This window comes from Vigna radiata, chromosome 8, assembly GCF_000741045.1.
Source record: "Vigna radiata var. radiata cultivar VC1973A chromosome 8, Vradiata_ver6, whole genome shotgun sequence".
NCBI lineage: Eukaryota > Viridiplantae > Streptophyta > Magnoliopsida > Fabales > Fabaceae > Vigna > Vigna radiata.
In genome coordinates, this window is record NC_028358.1 from 32737873 (window position 1) to 32759845 (window position 21973).

General features: G+C 31.1%; 3 protein-coding genes across 3 annotated transcripts; all 3 read right to left on the reverse strand.

The window, feature by feature from the left end:
- Positions 1 to 1186: 1186 nt before the first annotated feature.
- On the reverse strand, positions 1187 to 1777 carry LOC106770552. The gene has a single exon (XM_014656355.1). It carries the CDS (start codon positions 1775 to 1777, stop codon positions 1187 to 1189), a length of 591 nt encoding a protein of 196 aa, XP_014511841.1.
- A 97-nt stretch (positions 1778 to 1874) lies between these two features.
- LOC106771531 (tRNA-specific adenosine deaminase-like) lies at positions 1875 to 3380 on the reverse strand. Its single transcript, XM_014657527.2, has 4 exons — positions 3284 to 3380; positions 2896 to 3080; positions 2503 to 2607; positions 1875 to 2405 (listed from the first exon to the last, which is right to left on the reverse strand). Exons 1-4 carry the CDS (start codon positions 3309 to 3311, stop codon positions 2208 to 2210), a joined length of 516 nt encoding a protein of 171 aa, XP_014513013.1. The 5' UTR covers positions 3312 to 3380; the 3' UTR covers positions 1875 to 2207.
- An 8646-nt stretch (positions 3381 to 12026) lies between these two features.
- On the reverse strand, positions 12027 to 13823 carry LOC106771131 (40S ribosomal protein S24-1). Its single transcript, XM_014657041.2, has 5 exons — positions 13664 to 13823; positions 13323 to 13364; positions 13028 to 13198; positions 12366 to 12452; positions 12027 to 12280 (listed from the first exon to the last, which is right to left on the reverse strand). The coding sequence occupies exons 1-5, from the start codon at positions 13733 to 13735 to the stop codon at positions 12239 to 12241; spliced, it is 414 nt and encodes a 137-aa protein (XP_014512527.1). The 5' UTR covers positions 13736 to 13823; the 3' UTR covers positions 12027 to 12238.
- Positions 13824 to 21973: the final 8150 nt, after the last annotated feature.

Genomic DNA, 21973 nt, shown 5'->3' on the forward strand with positions numbered 1-21973 from the left:
AATACATCATGAGCATATTGTCTTTGACAATTGAAGATTGTTGTGTTTCTTTGTATAACTTCGATTCCAAGGAAGTGTCTCATTTTGCCTAAGTCAGTCATATCAAACTCTGCCTTTCCAAATCGTTGAGCATAGCCTTTGGCCACTAGTCTAGCCTTATACTTCTCTATGTGGCCACTTTCATTAAACTTGGTCTTAAAAATCCACTTGACACCAATGGGTGTTACCCCCTCTGGCGGATTCACAAGTTCCCATGTATGATTCCTTTTTATTGCCTTCATCTCTACATCCATAGCTCTCTCCATTGTTGATTTGTACATGATCACCAGTGCTAGTAAATTTTTCTCTTCTACTAAAAAAGTGGTTTCGTAATCAGACAGCCACACTAGTCGTCTTCGTGATCTTGGAGCCAAAACTTTTGTTGAGGAATGAATGTGTATAGAATTGGAAGCTGGTCTGTGTACTTCGTTATCACTAGTTGATATTTCATGTGATGTCGGCTCTGCACTTTTATTTACTAGGTCTATTGTGACTGCTTCATTTCTTGCATTTTCATTCACTAGGTCTACTGTGGCTGCTTCATTTTCCAATCTAGAACTGCATTTTTGCTTCTTTCTGTGTTTTCATTCCAATTCCTGCTTTTATCTTCTTCAAACACCACGTCTCTACTCACGATTACACGCTTCGTAACAGGATCAAATAGTTTCTATGCTTTAGATTCATCACTTACACCCAACAGAATACACGGGTGGCTTTTGTCATCAAGCTTGCTTCTCTTTTGATCTCGAATGTGCACACAATGACGACCATTGTTGTGTTGTTTCCGAGTTTAACATACCAACTAAATTCCTCTTCTCTCACTTCTATAAACCAATGCTTGTTTCCGGTCATGTGATTGCTGCAGCCAGAATCCAAAAACCAGTCTTCCTCCTCGATAGATTGTGGCATCTCCTCATATATGTTGCTAGTAATAGCTCATCCAAAAACCAACCTTTTTTTCAGACTCGGGACACTGATACTGAAAATGGCCGAGCTTGTGACAGTGAAAGCATTCAATGAGTGCTCAATTTAATGGTTGTCGTCCTCGACCTCTCCCATGGTTGTATCCACGACCACGGCCTGTTCCAGATCGGTCATCATGAGTTATTTTCAATACTTGTTCCTCTAGTTAAAGACTTTGCATTCTTTATTCATGGACAAGCAAACTGCCATGAAGTTCATCAATACTGAGAGTGCTTAAGTCGTTAGACTCCTCAATGGAACACACCACGTAGTTGAATTTTGCGGTTAGCGATTGGAGTATCTTGCTAACTACCGTGCTAGAATCCACTTTCTCTCCGTTTAATTTCATTTTGTTAACTATACTGTGAGTGTGTCCTAGGTATGCATCCCCTTTCTCCCCTTCTTTCATACTTAAAAGTTCAGACTCACGTTGTAGTGCTGGAAGCTGAGCACGTTTCACTCTCATTGAGCCTTGATATTTCTTCTGCGTTGAATGCCAGATTTCCTGCGACGTACTTTTGTCTAATATGGTTTCCAAAATCTCCCGATCAATAGCTTGGAATAGGTAATTCTTTACCTTTAGATCCCTTAGATTGGCCTCAGCCACACTCTTACGTTGTTCCTCAGTGGATGTGGCTTCAAGCACTGGTATGCCCTCTTCTATGAGCTGCCACAATTCTTTTTTTCGTAAGAAGTTCTCCATCGTCAAGGACCAAAAGTCATAATGGCCATCAAACCTTGGTATGACCGGTTGCATGAACTTCTCTATAGACATCCTTTTACACGTACTCTACTCTCACACTTGGATGTTTTGTGGTTCTTTCACAGCAATTGTTAAGACTCAGGATATGTAAGGCACAAACTGATGCAATGAGAGAATGTTTTATTCAATAAAGAGAGATAGCTTATATAAGCTTTTACAATAACTGTCAAACTGAACATGCCATACTGCAGTGCACTAAAATAGGCATGTAAAATAACAACGTACTACCTAAGACTATTTCAATCCTATATACAAGGAACTTTATGAGTACGTGAGAGAAACTTACCAAAAAGAAAACTTAATAACTTAACACCTATTACAAGTTTTCTTGAACATGGTTATAGTAAGAAACTGATGTTTTATTGAACTTTAACTCCACCCTTGTTACTTGAACAAGTTTTATTGAACAAACTGAAACTTGCGTTCACACTTGATGAGATGATTAAGCAACTGAGGGCATAACAATCTGGTCTTTGGTATTCTCAAATACTTGTTCCGCCATTACAGCGACACTACCTTCAGCCTTTTTGATCTCCATCTTCACCTTCTCATAAAAGCTACTGTCCTGCAGTGCATCAGCAACGTTACTCTCAAGCCCAACAGCCACAGCAGCTTCTGCTCTAGCTCCATAAACCACTTTCTGTACCAGTGTCAGCAGAATGAGTATTGTGACCAATTTCATACAAACTATATAAACATTTCGTGAAGGGAAAATATGAGTAGTGTGGCGAGGTCACCTTGAATTTTGAAAAAAGAATTGCACCATAGCACATTGGACAAGGCTCACAAGAAGCATAAATTTCACAGTCAGCAAGTTCAACTTTATTCAGCTTTCGACAAGCCTTCACATGATATCATAAGATCCAAAATGGGTTAATTATATCCAAGATAATAAGTAGAAAAAGTAATATATTTTCTCTAATGGGCAAATGTTAGATTTTATTAACTGAACCCATCTATCCCTCCCTTCTACTTTCTTTACGGCAAGCAAACCTTATATTTCTAAGTAGAAAAGCTAATATGGTTTCAGAAATGAAGCAGCAAAATACATATTCTAGATGCATATATATATATGATGCTCTTTTAACAGTGAAATTGAAGACGGAAAATATAACAATTGTTAACTAAACCTCTCTTATAGCAGTAATCTCAGCATGAGCAGTGGGATCAGTGTTTTTTCCAACCATGTTATGACAGCTTGCAACTATTTCATCATTTCGAACAATAACTGCGCCGTATGGGTAACCATCGCCAGTTTCAACCGCTTTATATGCTTCTTCAACTGCTAATGTGAGGAACATGTTTTCTTTATCCTCTGCAACAACATATGTCAGTAGAGAATATAACGCCAATTACATAATCAAGTGTCATAAGAACACACATTATGGGACAAATTTAATGCATAGTGTGCGACAAATTAACGTTACTTAATTGAAAACACTTAACATTAACGGAAGAGGGACAAAACTGCACAAAGGAAAACTAACTACAAGAAGTTATAATTATGAATTATTTTACCATTAGAAGCAGTAGCAACACCCTTCATATGGTATTAGGATCAGATGAAAAAGATGTCAAGAAAAATTGAGACTGAATCGCAGAGAAACTAGACCTATTCCCTTGGAAATGTGTAGAGCTTGTGTTTACGGTTCATATATATATATATACACATGATCCACTTAAAAAATGTTGCATTTAAATATTTGAAAAGGCAAATATAATATTTCAATTGCATGCGTGCGAACCATGGGGTGTATGTGAGCCTCGTTTGACATGAATAAAGCAAGAAGGAATTTGGTGTTCTTTGTTTTGTCGCTTAATTTAAAGTTTTTTCAATGGTATATAAAAAGTTAGGAAAATGATATTTTTGACATCAATTTTTTGACACTGCACATGTGTCAAAATGTGATTGGACGATTTCAAATTAAAAAAAAAAACTTTAGTTTTTCTCTTCCAAATATAGTCTTACCTCAGCTTTTTTTAATTTGAAATCGTCCAATCACATTTTAACACGTGTGCAGTGTCAAAATAATGTCAAAAAGTGGTGTCAAAATATCATTTTCTAAAGCAGACTCTTCAAATTCTTTTCAAATGTTTTAGCCTTTGTTGTCAATCTGAATATTTACATTAGGATTAATTACTACTTAATTGAAGACTATTTACTACTGTGAAGTTCATTGTTACTCAAGTGACGCCAACGAATGACTTATTATAGATTAAAGATTATTCTTCCCATATTTGACACCAACATGTCTGTAGAATATTTTTCAATAATGAAACTGGAGTTACTCAAATATAGGAACTTAATTATAAGGTATTATATTCTTTTTTGTGTTTATAATTATAAGGAATTAATTATATTTCATATGAATCATGAAAAAAAGAAAAATCCACTACCAAATGCTATATATAAGATATTTATGCGGAAGAAAAACAATTTTTTTTCTGCGAATATTTATAGATAAATTATATGAACAGACTGATATACCTCGTGAATGATTTCAATATTTGAAATAACATGTTATATTTCTTCCGGAAAACTAATTTTTTTTTTCTATGAATATTTATAGATAAACTATATGAACAGACCGATATACCTGATTTCAATAATTGAAATATAAAGGTGATACATAAAAATGTTAAGAAAATTTCATATTATTGGTAAACTAAATATTAATATAGTATCAGATAAAATATCTTTATTTACTTTGGATGCATATAGGGAATAAAAATAAACTTGAATTCCTATATATTTATGGATGAAATTTGTTATGGAATAGATATCACTAGTAAAAAACATATATATTAACGGGAATATTATGTTTCAGTTTTTTAGAAATCAAAGGATTGTATTTTTGAAATTTTTGCGAAGGTATAAGTATCGATTAAACCAAATACGAAGCAATATATTGTTTTTATGGTCTTAATTATTCTAAGAACGTTGTCATAGGATTATGTGAAACTGAATTTGGCTTTGATTATATGTAAAGTTAAGGTCATACGCATTGACATTTTCCTTTGCAGATTGACATTTCAATGTTTCAATTGCTAATATGTCTGGATAAGACTATTGGCCATGATTATATGTAGAATCGAAGTCATAGACATTGACATTCTTCTTTATAGATTGATGTTTTAACTGTTTCAGTCATGATTATTGTATATTTTGTAATATGATAATTCTGTTTGTTCACTTTGAAAGTTGTGGTTGTGGTTTTCACCTACAATGATTGTACTTGTAAGGAGTAGATAGTTTGCAGAAAAGATCAGATCTGAGTAGCCGACGAGGGTTGGGACGTTATGTTCGGGGATTTATTATTTATTTTCTATTATTTTAAAGTATTTCGATTTGGTATTTTTATGTAAAAGTGATATTATAAGATTTTCAAACAATGTTTATACTTATGATTTGAATGCGCATTTGAATTAAATGTTTTATAGTAAGGTTTGACAAAAAAATAATTGCACCGTGACATCTAAAAAAAATTGAGATGTTACATTTGGTACCATAAGTCCTGACATTTCTGTTTCAGACTAACATTTTACCTACCAACTTGTTTGGATAGGACTTTTTGCTTCAATTGGCCACTGAATCGATGTCGTAAGTGATCTACAACTTCAGTTTGTCACAAAATCAGTGTCATAACCAATTTAAAAGATGTCTATTTTATTTTATTTATTATCTACTAACTATGTATGACCTCGGTTCATTATTAAACCGATGCCATAAACATTTTATACTTCGATTGTAGTGCGAATCAAAACTTTTTCTTTTGTTTATTACTTCGGTCATTAGTGAACCAAAAGAGAAACTTACTCCTTTTTTCCTTGGTTTTTAATCGAGATCAAAAATCAACTCTCTGTTTTTTTATTCTGTATAGATATACTTCACTTTTAAAACCACTCCCAATTGTGAAAAATAATTATTAGTTTTTCTTGATTATACAATGTATTCTTGAATATTATTAATAATATGTATCGCTATTTAATTATCTACTGATATGTATATATTGATGATACATATAAAATATTCATTATTTGTTAATAATGATTAGGGACTTTTAGTTGATATTTGTTTCTTTCTAAAAACTTATGAAATTGAAGTTATTTTATAAAAGATTAATATTTTAAAATTTATATTTTAAGTAACTCATTTAAATTTATATTTTAAAAAATCTTATTTAAATTAATATTTTATTGAGTAATTTATTTTAACTTATATTTCAAAATTTATTGGAATTATTTTATTATCTGTTCATATCTGAATAAAGTTTTTCTTCTGTTTTGGAAAATTTTGTGTCTGACTGTACGGGAGTAGAAACAGATTAATTATTTTTCGTTTACGTATATATTTTAATAATTGTATTTAAATAATTTTATCTAAAATATTAAAAAATAAAATATAAATATATGGGATAGTATTTGTTTTATATAACCAGTAAACAAGACAAGTAATGGAACAACTCTTTTTAGATAGATCAGTATTATCCATTTAGATCCATTATCATCCTTCACACTCATTATTATCTATATTCACACCCATTATCATCGGGTTTTATAAGAAAATTGTGCAGTCTTGTATGAAAATTATATATAAATGGATAGGTTTGAATCAAAATTACAAACTTTATTAGGTAATTCATGTTCAGAGAGAGGACTACTTATACTAGAAAAATCGTGCCTCGTGATGACGTGAAATCATCATATAAAATAATGATATCTTATATTTAAAAATAATAATTAGAAGTCATGTTAAATAATCACGATTTTGGTGCTATTGCGTTTCAACAAAAGTTATTAAAATTAGAGGAATTTCTATTGGCTTTTGAATTTTTTTTCAAAACCAAGAAATTTTGGGTTTCATATAGTTTAAACAGAATGGAGAGATTATTAAACTAAATTTTTATTTTAAATGAAGGATAGAACAATTAAGCATATGTACGAATTTTGATAACACTTTCTGTGGTTGTGTTTGCTTCATACCACGAGATAAATATATTCCTGTGCACTGGTATCTTGCTTCGTAGACATGATTTCACATTATTGAAGGATGAATAGTATATGCAATAGTAACCGAAATTATAACAATACGTACACTAATAATTTCTAAAACAATAACAATAATTAATATAACTTTCTGGTATAGGGTGGAGGCATCTAAGTCCTCTCCAATTTCTTCTAAAGTCAATAATTATTCAATCAGTAATCTGAGTGTTATAATAAATACATAATTAATGAGAGTGTTTATCTCTTATTTGACTTGTATTTATAGTTTTGATTTTGAATTTTGGAGTAAAATTTTAATTTAGGCCCAATCAAAATTCAATCACCTACAATCACGGTTTTACTTTAATTATTTACTTACTGATTTTGGTTGTCCGACAATAACTATTTATAAAATTAATATAATTATTTATAAACATAATAACAATATGCCATATAACTATTTATAAACATATTAAGAATGGGTAATATATAAGTATTTAACATTAATATGTGTAGGTAGAAAAAAGGAAATGAGGCTTTGACATAGTGTGCATGTTGCTGGTTGCATCCTTTATATTAAAACTTTTGGACAGTAGTTCCATACATTAATCCACACAGCTGTGAGATAACATTATCTTAGGTGTATGCATTTGCTTCTTCCGTGCAGTTTTAATGGGAACTGTCCTCGGTCTATGTTCACCGGCCGCCTAGACTCAGACGTCTTAGTTGAGAGTATTGATAGATTATGCAAGAAAAATCTTTTATCTTGGCATGCTAGGTATCTTAGGTCCTATTGCTATAGTAATGTAGTTTTACTGTAGACTTAAAAGAAAAGAAATGAATAAATTTAAAGAGATTTAATAATAAGATGAATGCAGAAAGAGTACTTTGCCATAAGGGAAAGGAATCAAATAAGATGGCAGCTGGATTCGATTGCACACAATTGGAATCGAATACGTTTTAACGTGGAACCAAATATGTGGACAATGAAATCGAATACAAGGGTGCTGGAATCGATTCCGGATTTTCTTCACAATATAAAATGTAATGGAATTGGTCACATGAAATTTAGAATAGATTACACGTTATACATGACATTTGCATGATCATTACAAAATTAGTAGAGGGCTAAACTTGACATTTTCATACAACTCTTGTTAAATCCAAGCATTTCAGCATGTGATAAAAAAAATAGTGCATCCCGGAATTCATCGCTCTCCCTTCCTTTCATATTAGTTAAAATGAACATCACAAATTTTTGAAATTCATCCTCACCATTCTTCGTGAACGGTGAAATACGCTCTCATGCCATGTGTGCTCACTTAGAAGAATGAATTTGAAAAAGAATAAGTAGATTGATTTGAGAGTAAATTGAGTGTTATTTTTTTAAAGAGATTTGAAGATGAATGATAGTGAATTTAGAAATAAAGTTTATGAAAATTATTGTAAGATTTGATCGATGTGACATATAAAAAATGTTTTAATTAATAGAAAATGAAGATTATCAAAATATATTTGATAATAAAAGTAATATAGAATGATATTTATTGATAAAAAATATTATATGAAGGAGAAAAAATCAATTATTTTAAAAAAATAAAATAAATTTTTATTTAAAATAAAATAAATTTATATTAAAATTGTAATGTTTTTAATGAAAAAAATATTTTTTTTTTTAAGAATATAATTTAGACAATAGTGATATAATTATTTTTTTTAGTGATGACTGAGATGACTTGTATGGTTATGCAACATGATTTTTGTCACTTACTCCAATTATTATAAGATATCTCTTCATCTAGAGCAAGGCATTATTATAATATTAGAATGACTATGACTAAAGCTAAACAATATTTGTAATAAAAAAATTCTCATGACATAGTTGAATTATTTAATTTTCTTCTATATAAATTTATATACTTTTGCTTAAGCTATGTTAACATTTTCTACCCTGATTGATTCAGGCTAAACAATACTTGATATCAAAAAATTCTCATCACATAGTTGAATTATTTAATTTTCTTTTGTATACATTTATATACTTTTGTTTAAGCTATGATAACATTTTCTACCCATCTAGTTGCTGCTAGATTATTTTTTGCCTTTCAGAATCCCACGACCAGATCGAAACTCAGCACCACCACCACGGTTCACAACTTCAATGGATCCCCTTGCACCACCCTTCAACGATGTAACAACTACAACACAAAAAACATAGGGTTGAAGTGTCATGAAAGACCATTACAAGCTTCTTGATGGTTTGCATGTTGTACTAATCAATGAAAAATGTCCTATAATTAGTTATAGCGTGTTAGAATCGGTTGCTTCTTCTAGTGTAATCGATTACATGGTGGTGTATGAGTTTGGTGGAAGCGATTTCACCTGACTCTGGAATCGGTTACGTCCTCCATCTTCAAGTAAACCTCCAACAGATCTCCACCACCATGGATGTTGTCATGTAAACCTTGAGCTCATTTCCAGGACGTATTCATGTTTTTGAAACTCTTTATGCATGTATTTTCTATGAGGGTAAAGAGGGTTTTTTACACGTATATCCATCAAATCTGACATCAGTGCAAATGAAAAAGAAACATTAATCTCACAAATCATTGCTTTTAATTGCTCCCAAATTCCTCAAAGCAAACATGAATGGTTTCGCAAATCCGTCTTCTCAAATCAATATGAATAGTAATATCCACTCAAATGAACACAACATTAAAGACAGGAAGATGAATGAAGAGTCTAATAATTATGCCAAAGTGGACGGGCCTAACTTGAAGTTAATAGGATGTTTCATCAGCAACTAAGGTAGTAACTTCTTAAAACCCTTGGATTCAAAAGGATCTGACGGTTGAGAAGTGATGGGGCACAAATCTCATAATATTGGATGCTGATATTTTGACAACTTTTTTTAACGTTTTTTTTACAACAGGACACGTGTTATCATTTTATTGGTCTATTTAAAGTTATGTTTAAAAAAACATTTGAAACGGATCAATCACAAGTTATCACATATGCGTTGTCAAAAAATTATTAAAAGAATTTTTTCCTTCCTAAAAATAGGCTTGTGGGACACAAAGGGGACAACTTTTGTTTGTTCTGATAGAAAAAAGTTTTTTTAACAACTTTTTGACAATGTATATATGGTAGTTTCTGATTGGTTTCAAATATTTTTTCAAAATAAATTTAAACAAATGAATGAAATGGTGACACATGTCTTATTGTCAAAAAGTTGTTAAATGTTCTATTGTCAAAAAGTTGTTAAATATCATGATGTCGAAGAGTTCAAAGTTGCTTTCATGATAGCATCATGTATGTCCTCGTCTTTGTCTTCCTTTAATTTCAGTGTGTTGTCGATGATGCCCACTTAAGTGGTGTGGGGGAATTTTCAGTTGTTTCTTCTGGTAGTTCTAGTAATGCTACCACCTCTTGGTCGAAAGAGGTGTTGAAGGATCTTTAGCTTTGTGTTGGGTACGAGTGAATTAATAGTAGTGTGTGTGTGTGAGTATTTCTCAAATTAGATGTGGTCTTTCATGGTTCGTAGCTTTGACAGTGCCTATCTAGATTATGTCGCGTCTCTGGATCGAGTAGGGTAGGTAGACAATGTTTGTCATTGTCACGAGGGGTATCCTGGTGATTTCTTTTATATGTACTCGGTTTTGATAACTAATATGCATATTGGGTTTGGCTGAGGTGACCCATTCATCGGAGGAACATTGACCTGAACAAAGAGGTGTGGATGGCTTTAGTAAAGCTCTACGACAGGCAACCTTTATATATGATATTCATCTCATGACAAGCCTTTTGACGAACATTTATCACAAGTCCTTAATGGAGGTTCATAAGGAAGTTAATACTGAACATGGTGTTAGGGAAGATGAAGTTGAGAACTACTCATTTCTCTTTTCACGTTTTTTGTTTTGTAGGCTTTAAGACCATCTTTTATAAGAATTGATTATATATGAGAATGTTAATGTTATACAGTTACTTTCTAAGTCTATTTATTCTTTTCTCATGTTTTGTAAACTAATTGCAAATCTCATTAAAACCTCCTTAACCAAAAACCGAGGTAGAAAAAAAATTCAATTTATAAGATTTCACTAGTGAGTTTTCTCCATAGTTAAACTCTATAGTGAAATTTTTTTTTATCCACTAAAACATATTAAATTCATATTTTCAATATGTCATCCTCTCTAGTTACAACTTATCTAAAGTTTATAATACTTTTTCATACCTGTGCATTTATGTAATTTTCACACAAAAGTAAACCATTTTGATAAAAAAAAAAAAAAAAAAAAAAAAAAAAAAAAAAACTCACTCATCCCTACATCCACAACTGTTCGAAATAAAATATAATGCCGAATAAGATAGATTAACAACTGTTCTAGAATTAACATGAATTAAATTATTTACAAATTTTCGTCACATTTTTCTTCATCTTTTTCTTAACTCAAAATACTTCACTTTCACCTACTTTTTTCCCTCCTTTCCACACTCCCATATTCATCCTCTACTTCAAACACAACCTAAATCTTCATTCTAACACGGATGTTAGTACAAGAGCATGCATCGTATTACCGAGCTTTTAAGTATCGTATCCATCGCTTTATCAGGACATATTTGGGGATCAAGCAAAAGATATATTAAGTTCTTAATATACATTTACCTCAATAACAACGAACAAACTAAATTCTTCAGTTTCCATTACTTACCTCACCAAGCCAGATCACTTATTCACGCGTATATAAACCAAAATTCGAGAAGGAAATAGCTCCAATGATTTGGATTACCCGTTTTCACTCATTTATTGTAGTGGGTTTTCTTACAGGGCCTAAGATTAACTTGATATATAATGTTGAATCAAATCTTAATTTGTTTAGGGTTGGTAGAAGGCTGAAACCAAAAAAATAAATAAATCATAACAATCACAGCACCAGAATTGTTACAAAATGAATCGAAGAATCTGTAGTCATATATTTTTTAATTAAGCCAGACGTCGACCATACAGTTAATAACCAGAACATTTCACCAAATACAAAAAATCGGAAGAACTTGTTGATATTGCGAATGCAATAGGCAGTAGTCCTATTCGATGCCAATTACCAATACATGCATAGAACATTTTCAATAGTACAACATATAGTTACTCTCGAGAACCAGTTCAATTTCAAATATTTCTGTAGGTTGACAACTAACAGTCACACTAACTAATGATTTCATTGAGGCATTTAAAATCGTTTTGTAAGAATTCCCAAATCAACCAACATGGAAATCATTATCACAACTAAATATTTGAAAATAATGTATTCCACTGAATTCTCAAAATTGATCATGCAAGTACTCGATCTCAAGTTGTAACAGAACATCGATTAACGTAGGATCAACAATTACAGCAAAATATCTCATTCTAGGAAACTACTAGAAAATAAAATAACCATAAGAAAATATCAAAAGCAATAGAACCTTAAAATCACAGTGTTTGAAAACTCATTTCTTTTTTCCAGCCTTGGCAGCATCGGAAGCCTTCGTCTGCAGAAAAGAAATGGGTTATTCTTTTATAAAACAAAAATGATAAAACAGATAAACAGTAGTCAACAACACACAATTGTATTACCTTCTTTACACCACGAATCTTCTTGGCTCTATTCTTTCTCTCCTTCATCTGCTTCCTTGATTTCTCTACCTTGGTATCAAGTCCATTCTGAAAAAAAGGAGATTTTAGATTTTGATCAAACAAAAAGAACCCAACATAAATTACAGAACGAAGGGAAAATAAAATGTTAGAGATCACAAAGAACAAAAGCAATAGTCAAAAAATACAAACGACTCCAATAAAAGCATACCAGCAGTAGATTTTGCAAATACAGAACAGAAAAAACACCCGCAGTTTGAAATATATATATATATATATATATATACTAGTAACACCCATAATAAAATCTGACCAAACCACAAAATCATATCAGTTTACAGCCGTCTCATCCAACCCAACTAAAGAACATTTTATAATTTCTTCAGGACTAACCTCTTTTACAAAATCATATTCCCTAAAACCCTTCAATAACACATTTTGTCACCGGCTGTTACAAGTTTAAACTGACTATAAACCCCCACCGCCCTCCAAACAAAAAATGAAACAACTCATAAGGAAAGTTAAAATAGAAACAATGGTAATGGAAATCGGTAGATACATAATTTATAAAAAGATGAACTAACAAAATAATAGTCACAAACGGAAAAAATTACAGCAAAGGCAGAAAGATTCAGTTAACTGACCCTGATAAGCCTGTACTTAGGCTCATACTTCTTCGCATTGTCAACTGAATCATAGATCAAACCAAATCCAGTGGACTTGCCACCACCAAAGTGAGTTCGGAACTTGAAGACAAATACAGTGTTGGGGTCCTTCACTTCGTACATTCTTGCCAATTTCTCCTTCAACTCAGCCTTTACGCCAAACACAACACATTAAACAAAGCAAGACACGAGCTAACACAAATTTAAACAAACAGTTGAAAAAATTTAACATCTGGCTACTTAAGGAAAAAAGAAGCTTATTAAAAGACAATACCTTGGAAACGTTGGCCCTCCCTGGGTGAAGGACATCAACAACCTGAATCACATAACAAAAAGCATCACCTATAAATCCGTAGGATTCTCTGCTATTAGGGATCATGATGTTCAAAACGTATCACAAATAGAAGATTTCACATTGACACAACTCATCTACCTATTTGATTAAATTCAATTTATATTATTCTGATGAAATCTTCTACTGAAAACCTTCTACCTATTTCAAATATTCTGATACAACCTAATGGGGTCACCACTAAAAAAAATGTTTTCAGAATGTATATTTGTTATAGAAAAATGTAAAATTGAACTGAAAAAAAAAAGAAAAAAAAAACTTACGAATTGTTTTCTGGAGAGAAGCCTGTTTGTCATGAATTTTCTGGTTCGGATGGTCACTGCCTTGTCCGCCATTTTTGTTTAGCGCCGGCTACTGGAGCAACTGATATTGTCAGCTCGACGACACCGCTACGGAGGAGAAGAAGGTTAGAATTTAACCCTACCCTTTTTAAAAAACCCTAGTTCTGTTATCTTTTCCGTTTGGGCTGGCCCAATTAAAGCCCTTATTTTAACACGATTAATTTTGGGCCATTTCTTCCTACCCTTTATTTTTTCTTCCTGCACCCGTAACTTTTAAAATACCCCCTCTACTCTTTTTGACATAAAATATCCTATTTATTTTTTCTCTCCCACCTTTCCCTTTCTTCTACTGTGTTGATGGGACTAATCCAAGACGTCGGGTTCACAAACTTGTAACCACATTTTATTGGGGGCTTGCAGTACATTTTTCTAAAAATTTTGCAGAGATAAAATGGGATATTGAAAATTGTAGAGGTGCACAAAGAAAAATTGGGAATACAGAAAGAAATGGCCTTGATTTTGGGTCCATCAAGTTTGTGCATCATTCCTGCCATCTTTGTCGGGCCCATTAATACATAGCCGAATCAAAATATTTAGCCCCATCAACTTTATTTATTTTCTTCCTGCAAGATGGTAAATTTTAGTTTTGTCTCTGTAGAATCAAATTTTATCTTATTTCAAAAAAATCTATTGATTTTTTACTTTTAATGTAATTGATCGTTAAAGTTTACTGTTTTTATAAATAAATACTTAAGAAATTTAATATTATCCTACGTTGAACTTTTCAATTTTTTATAAATAGTATTTTTACATTAAATGCTTATGAATTTTTATTCTTTTTACTAAAATATATTTCATAAAAAATAAAAAACTTTAATGATCAATTAGAATAAAATTTAGGCTTCTTTTCCAAAACATAACATTTTAGAATCAATTAGAAAAATAAAATAAAATTCAACGTATTGAGCTAAAGTAACAATTAAGATAAAAAAAAAGTTGGGATGTCTATTTTAAAAATATAAAGTTTAGGAGGTTAACTTTTTTACTCAAAAAGCTATAACAAATATTTAGTAAAAAAAAATGAATGTTTTTCATTGTTATGAATGATATACCTCTGTTTTATTTATTCAAAATTATAGTAATAGTAAAAATTGAGAACAAAAAAATGTAGAGATGTTGAGAACAAAATACACATTTTTCCGTTAAAAAGGAATCCGCCTAAGTCCGATAGAAAGAAATAAATAAATTTAAATTATTTATAAAATTAATTTAAATTAGAAAAACAACTTGAATTCGTTATACGTATGACATCAATTTGCCTGTAAAAAAAATCACGCAACCTCTTCTAAAGTATTTGTATTAATATTTACAACCTTTTAATTTCTGAAATCCTATCTTCATTTTCCTTGTACGATCCATAAAAAAATCCATGTTTTATATTTATATTTACAAAACATATATGAGTGTGAATTTAATCGTATTTTCTTAGTTTAGTTAGAAGATGTTGTTTTTTATGGCGTGGCTTTTACATCGTGCTATCACATCGATCTGGCTATCTTCCATCCATTCAAATGACATTGAAAATTTTATACAATATTGTTTATGATTTGAAAAAGAGCAATCAACCACGTAGGCTTTAAATGATTCCTTTGATTTTCATCCTTTGGAGTTTGAAAATGTACAGGGTTTAATTGCTGTATAACTAACACAAGTTAATGGTATTTCCCACCTAAACGTTAGCTTTAACTTTAATCATAAGTTAATAGCATTTGAAAATCGACATGGAAAAAAATATAGTTTGTTATTTTTTGACAAAACATATAAGAAGTAGAAGAATCAATTTTCGTAAAGCTAAGTTGATTAACCAAGATATCTCAGCTTTGTACGTCTTTAGTTTTTTATAAAATCGTTCTAGTTCATCTTTTAAAATTTTCATATCCTTATTTTTAGTTTTATTCTCAAATGAAGAAAAAAAAAAACCTTATTTTTATTTTTATAGAATAATGAAAAAATGAAAATTGCAGTTTAAAAATCAGAAGAAAAGTTAAAATGAAAATGGATCCGTTCTTGAACCTTCTTGTTGGGTGAATGTCGTGAAAACCTAAATTTTACGTGGAAGAGATTTGTTGGACTGTGTATATATAATTATTGGAGAATCATTTTCGGTAGTGATTGGTGTAATTAATGAAATGAATGTGCAGTGAAATCTTTTATCAGATCGAAGGCTTTGTCCACTGAGTAACTTGAGTGGCATATGAACAAACACGATACAGATTCTTCTCACTGTCACACCGATAGCAACTTATTGAAATTAAGTTTGTTCGATGTATCTCTTTCCATCTTTACATGTCTGTCTGTCCTCTGCAACCTAGTTGGATAACTTGTTAAAGACACAGTAGTCCAGGATCAAGACATTACTTAAAATTACCATATAAGGAATGCATCAGAAATATATAAATACATGGAAATGCATCGAAATAACATTTTATGTTGTATTTTAAAACTTACTTTCCAAGTAAATTGAAGCATCAAGTTTTGGAGTTTAACTATGGAGGAAACTCTTCCATGAAGAAAATTTTATAAACTCGACATCGTGAAGAGGGTCTAACCTTTGAAGAAATTCTTCATGACTATTGGAGCTGCAATCGAGACAGAAACTATAAAAATTAAGAGCAAACCCATTTTTTTAGATATCTAGTTTCATATCCAGATTTTTAGACTTCGTTATAGGACTTTTCTTCCACTTTTATTTATAATATCTCTTAGATTAGAGAGACATGGAAAAGGGTAGAGTTTCTAGGATCAAGAGAATCAACATGAGTTGTTGAATTTTCTTGTCTTGAGATTGGATATAGTTATGTGAACTTATGTACTCATTGTTTTATATAAGTGTTCTTTCATATGTTAAATGATTTAATTTGCTTATAATTGATGAAATGATCTCTCATTTATTATGTATGTAACTTGAATTAGGTAAAAGCTAAGTTGAATTTTAGATCATCTAATACTATTAGATGTAGGCATGTACCTATATGCTTTAGTTGATTTTCTACCTTAGATTTATATATTTTGAATGGTCTCTTACCAAATATCTCATAAAATTTTGTAGACAAAATTTCAAAGCTTTTGTACATTTTTTTTTTAATAATATATAAATAAACCTTTTTAATCATTTCAATTCAAGTAAATTAGTTTTTTTTTTTTTCATATATGTATAGAAAGGCCTTCTTAGTTATTTTGCTTGAACATATATCACAACTTTCAAAATTTTTAATAATCAAAGAAGAACTATTAAATATTTTATTAAAAGATAAAAGTATAACACTTAACTTGAACAAACCATCATAAATATATCCTTTACTAACAAAAAAACCATGTTTAAAAATAATAATCCTATTACACTCGAAAGCAACTTTATAACCTTGTTGGACTAATAAAGAAGTACCACTAGTGAAAAAACGTTGTTTAACGTCACCTCTTAGATGTCAGTTAGAAAGTCCCCTGACGTAAATTGATGATCGATAGCAAGTTCGTAAATAAGTCAGGCCTATAAACATCGGGCCACTCCATACAGACGTCTACAGGTTTGCCAAGTAGGTGAATAGTTGTCATATAAACATCGCATACCTCTACGCCGATGTCTATAGTTGCCATATACACATCGGATACCTCTACACAGACGTCTATAACCTGACAGGTAGGTAAATGTCATTATTGTTCCGCCATATAGACGTTGGTGCCCCCTCCGAACTGATGTCTATAGCCTGACAGTTAGGTGAACTGTAATTATTTTTCCGCCTATAGACGTCGGTCACAACCTAACTGACGTCTATAGGACTAACAGGTAGGTAAATAGTTCAATTAGACGTTCAGTTGCACAAGTAACTGACGTCTAAAATTTGCGCCTATTAATTTTTAAATCATAAAGACGTCAAATTAGTGAGCGCACCGACATCTATAACATTATAGATGTCGGGCGTGTTAAGAACCGACGTCTATAAGACCTTAAACTACAGAACGCGAACCCGCGAGCAGTTACCACTATTCATCGTCTTCTTCCTCAAGCTTTTCTCCGCTGCGGCATTCATTTCGAGGTTCGTTTTCTCTATCTTGGACCATTTAAATTTAGTTTTACTCCGATTAAATTAGCATGTGATGAAAAATCTTTCATTTGAACCGATTAAAATTAAATTTCGTTGCGTTTGGTTGTAGTTTCTAGCGTCTTGTTCGGCTACACTTTTGACCGTTTTTGGCCTGCGTTTTTGACTGTTTTTGGCCTGCGTTTTTGACTGTTTTTGGGTGCGCACTCCTTCTTTCCCTCCATTGCTAGTTTAATCTGCTAAAAAGGTTAGGTTCTTTGTTGAAAACTTAATTTATATGGATGTTATTGGCTTTTGTGTATGCATGTTATTGGCTTTTGTGTATGGATTTTATTGACTTTTGTGAATATGCATTTTTGGTCTCCACGGTTCAACAAAGGATCAATACAAATATATTGGGATTTTAGAGTATTTGGTCTCCCCGCCCATATGCCAGTATATATCACATTGAATGATGTATCCGAGATCATTGCGATAGGCAAGATGTTGAATATTTCCATAATTCAACCATGGTGCATGTAAGATAGTTAATTTTGTTTACCATAATAGTTTTATTTAGATTACTAGTTTCTAACAACTTAACTTTGTTATTATAGGTACATGGATACAGTCATTGTAGACCAAGGTCGGTCTTCCATTTACAGATTTGTTGAACCCCAGACCATTCAACGTTATGGTAACACAGTTGAAAGCAAACAAAATTATTTGCAAACATGGATGGCTGAGTCAAACAGAGACGTACGTCTTGTGCCATACATTGATGGGTATGTGTTGTTTTATGTAAAAGTTAATTAAAGTTTACTTAATTAGTTTACTAACTATTTATTAGAGCTCTCAAAATGGGTAACCTGGCTCGACCCGACCCGACCCACCACGGGTTGGTCACTTAGTGAGCCAACCCAGCTCGGCTCATTTATTAGCGAGTCAAAAAAATCTGAACCTGTCTCGACCCACCACGGGTTGGTGGGTAAATGGGTTGGCTCACTAGCCCATTTAATTATAATTTTTTTAAAATAAAAAAATTACAAACTTTCTATATTCAAATTTAAACAAATTTCACTCCCAAAAAATGATGTTAAACTGAAGACAATTCAAAATAATAATAAAAAGTACAATATAATCCAAAAGTCATCCAAAAATAAACACAAAAAACATACAAATAAGTTTCTTATAAGCCATAAGTTTCATAAATAAAATAAAAAATTCAAAAAATAAAATTTGATAAGTGGGTTGGCGGGCCAACCCAGCCCCCCACGGGTTCAACCCGCATGAGCCGGGTTGAAATATGACCCGCATAAAAAAAATCAATTTTTTCAAACCCAACCCGGCTCAAACCCGTGGTGGGCCGGGTTGACTCGCGGGTTGTGACCCATTTTGACGGCTCTACTATTTATGATGTTCCAAACAGGGTTCACTAGCAACTGTTGGTCCTCATTCCCAAACAATGTACAATTGTATTCTTATGTTCGCTGCAAAAGAAGATGAAAAATGACTTGAGAAACATGCTTCAAAGGTAAGTTCTTCGCCAAAAATGACTTTGAAATTCTTGTTGACCTTAATTTTTTATGTTTTGATACTTATATTAATATCAGTTTGTGTTTTAATGTAAATAGAGTAATGGGTAAATCTCGAGATCAGCTAAATCAAGTCTTGTATACAAAGGTTGGGTGCATTTATAGTTTTAATTCATTTACTATGTTATTCAATTATCTTAATTCTTGACTATATTTAGTTTGTCATTTTAATGTAATAGATTCATGAGAATGTGGCTACTATGTGATGTCTTGGATTAAGACAATTATTCGAGTTGGCATTACAGATGATTGGAATGAGGTAATCATGCTTACCTTCAAAGCATCAAAAATCAAATTTATCTATGAACATATATCAAACCATAATGAATCTTTCTTAATTGTGCAGCGCTTCAAGAGTTTATCTCCTATACCCGAAGACACAATAAAGCAGTTAAGGCAAGAGTGGATAACTTATCTTCTGCAAAACTGGAACTAGGAAGACTTATATTTGTTGTTGAACATTACTTAGGTTTACTTTAAGTTTATAATTTCATAGTTCTGGTCTTGGAATTTTTTTAGCTGAAACGCAATAATATATTATAAAAAATTGTTCTCGGACAATTTTCTGTTTTCAAGTGTGGTTTTATTGCAAAAATAAATTATTTAAAAAAAAATACCCAGTAGACGTCGGTTAGTGCCAAGTAGACAAACCGACGTCTGTCAATGAACAAACCGACGTCCATTGAGTTACAGTAGACAAAACATTTCACGGCCTATAGACGTCGCGTCTGGACATGTCAGACGTTTGTACAAACGTCTATTGTAATTAGGACCGACATCTATGTAGACGTCTGTGATATACACACCCGACGTCTATATAAACGTCGGTTATATCCTGGCTGACGTCTCATTAACATCACCCACATAGACATTGGTTCCAAATGTAACGTTAAAAGTCCAAAATAACCGACGTCTAAAACTCTTTCTACACTAGTGTACTTATAAGATATTTTTCTAAATTCAAAAAATAATTACTTTGTTTAAAAAATGATAATTTCTAGAGGACAACTATAATTTGTAAATAATTTCTAAACCCTCTCATAAAACATATGTCATGCTCTCATTTTCTATACTTTGACACAGACACACAGATGTTAGCTCCATAATCTATAAATAAATCATTTGAGTTAAAAAGATACTTTAACTTCGGATTAGTGACATGGTAACCTTCTAATAAAAACTCAAAGGCAACACCCCATAGTAATATCTCAAATTTTGAATTAGACTAAGAATTTGGAACATTCTTTAAAAAAAAAATAACGTTGTCCTCAATAGGAAGACACACAAGAAAAACATCAAAAGATAAATTTTTAAACTTCGAACATAATAAGCATGATATTAAATAAAACAATTTCTTTAAATTTCATGTCATAAACAAGATTATTCAAATTCATGAATTTAATAAAAAAATAGTTATTTGAAATTAATTTTTTCACAAAAATATCTAGATAAACTCCTTTTTTTTATAGTTTAAGTGTTTCTCGTAACTAAATAACAATTTTAATATAAAAAAACATTTTATTATTATCGTGCAAAACACTCAAAATATGTTAATAACATAAAAATATCTTTTTCAAAAACAGGTTTTTGAAGTAGGAGATGTTAAAGCATCACTTAATATAATAGAAATATCAATAATTTGAGATATAATAGAAAATAACATGTTTTAGGGAGTCAAAAATTTAAATTGTTGTTGGTAGTAGGAAAAAAATTCACTTACATCAAAGGGACTTAAACATATCATGACATATAATTATATAATATTATCTACTTTTTATAATAATAAAAAATAACTATGAATGAAGTGACTTAAACGACATACATATGATATGATATTATCTACTTTGTAATAAAAGAAATAACGATGAATAGAGTAAATAATCTTTTGTCTCTAAAAATCTTAGAAAAAATTAAAATAAATAAATAATAATAAGAAGAAGAAGAGGATGACGAAGAACACGAAGATATGAATAAAAGAAGATAGATCAAATTAAACAAACAATAACAATATAGAATAAAATTACGAATGAAGAAAACAATAGAAAGAGTTTGACCTAAGAAGTGCAGAACGTTATCCTTAAAGAGAATAGTCATATAAATCGAATCATTGATCTTTCACTTTATAAACCCCAATATTTCTAAAATCAAATAGAATAACCAAAAAGACTTTTATATAAGTTGTTATGTTTATTGTCTTTTTTCCTCTTAGAAATACTTTGTTTTTATTAAGTACAAGAGGATAAATAATAATAACACTTATTAAAAATAAAATAGTAAATAACAATAAATCTTGTTAAGCTAAAAATAAATGTAATACATTTAAAAAAAATCAACCATAAATAACATTTATCATAAAATTAACAGTTCGTAAAGTATGAGTATAAGTAGATAATTTATGTATTTTTTAAATTATATTAAATATTTCCAATATATATATATAGGGGTTTGTTAACACGCGTACGCCTGTTTTTCAGTTGGTACGTTTTAACAATGTGTACCGGATTATAATAGACAAAAATATCCTCATTTATCATGGATTCTAAGTTTTAAGGTAAAGGATATTTAAATAATTTTCATTCTCAAAACTAAAAAAAAAAAACGAAACCCCCAAACCCTTA

What these genes read in the sequence shown, in the direction of transcription:
- LOC106771131 (XM_014657041.2), bottom strand. Translation starts at nt 13,735, where the DNA reads ATGGCGGACAAGGCAGTGACCATCCGAACCAGAAAATTCATGACAAAC. An exon ending in GGAGGGCCAACGTTTCCAAG is followed by an intron (nt 13,199 to 13,322) that starts GTATTGTCTTTT and finishes TTTGGCGTAAAG; the next exon opens with GCTGAGTTGAAGGAGAAATT. An exon ending in CTAAGTACAGGCTTATCAGG is followed by an intron (nt 12,453 to 13,027) that starts GTCAGTTAACTG and finishes CCTTTTTTTCAG; the next exon opens with AATGGACTTGATACCAAGGT.
- LOC106771531 (XM_014657527.2), bottom strand. Translation starts at nt 3,311, where the DNA reads ATGAAGGGTGTTGCTACTGCTTCTAATG. An exon ending in AGATTACTGCTATAAGAGAG is followed by an intron (nt 2,608 to 2,895) that starts GTTTAGTTAACA and finishes TATCATGTGAAG; the next exon opens with GCTTGTCGAAAGCTGAATAA. An exon ending in TTCTTTTTTCAAAATTCAAG is followed by an intron (nt 2,406 to 2,502) that starts GTGACCTCGCCA and finishes ACACTGGTACAG; the next exon opens with AAAGTGGTTTATGGAGCTAG.
- LOC106770552 (XM_014656355.1), bottom strand. Translation starts at nt 1,777, where the DNA reads ATGTCTATAGAGAAGTTCATGCAACCGGTCATACCAAGGTTTGATGGC.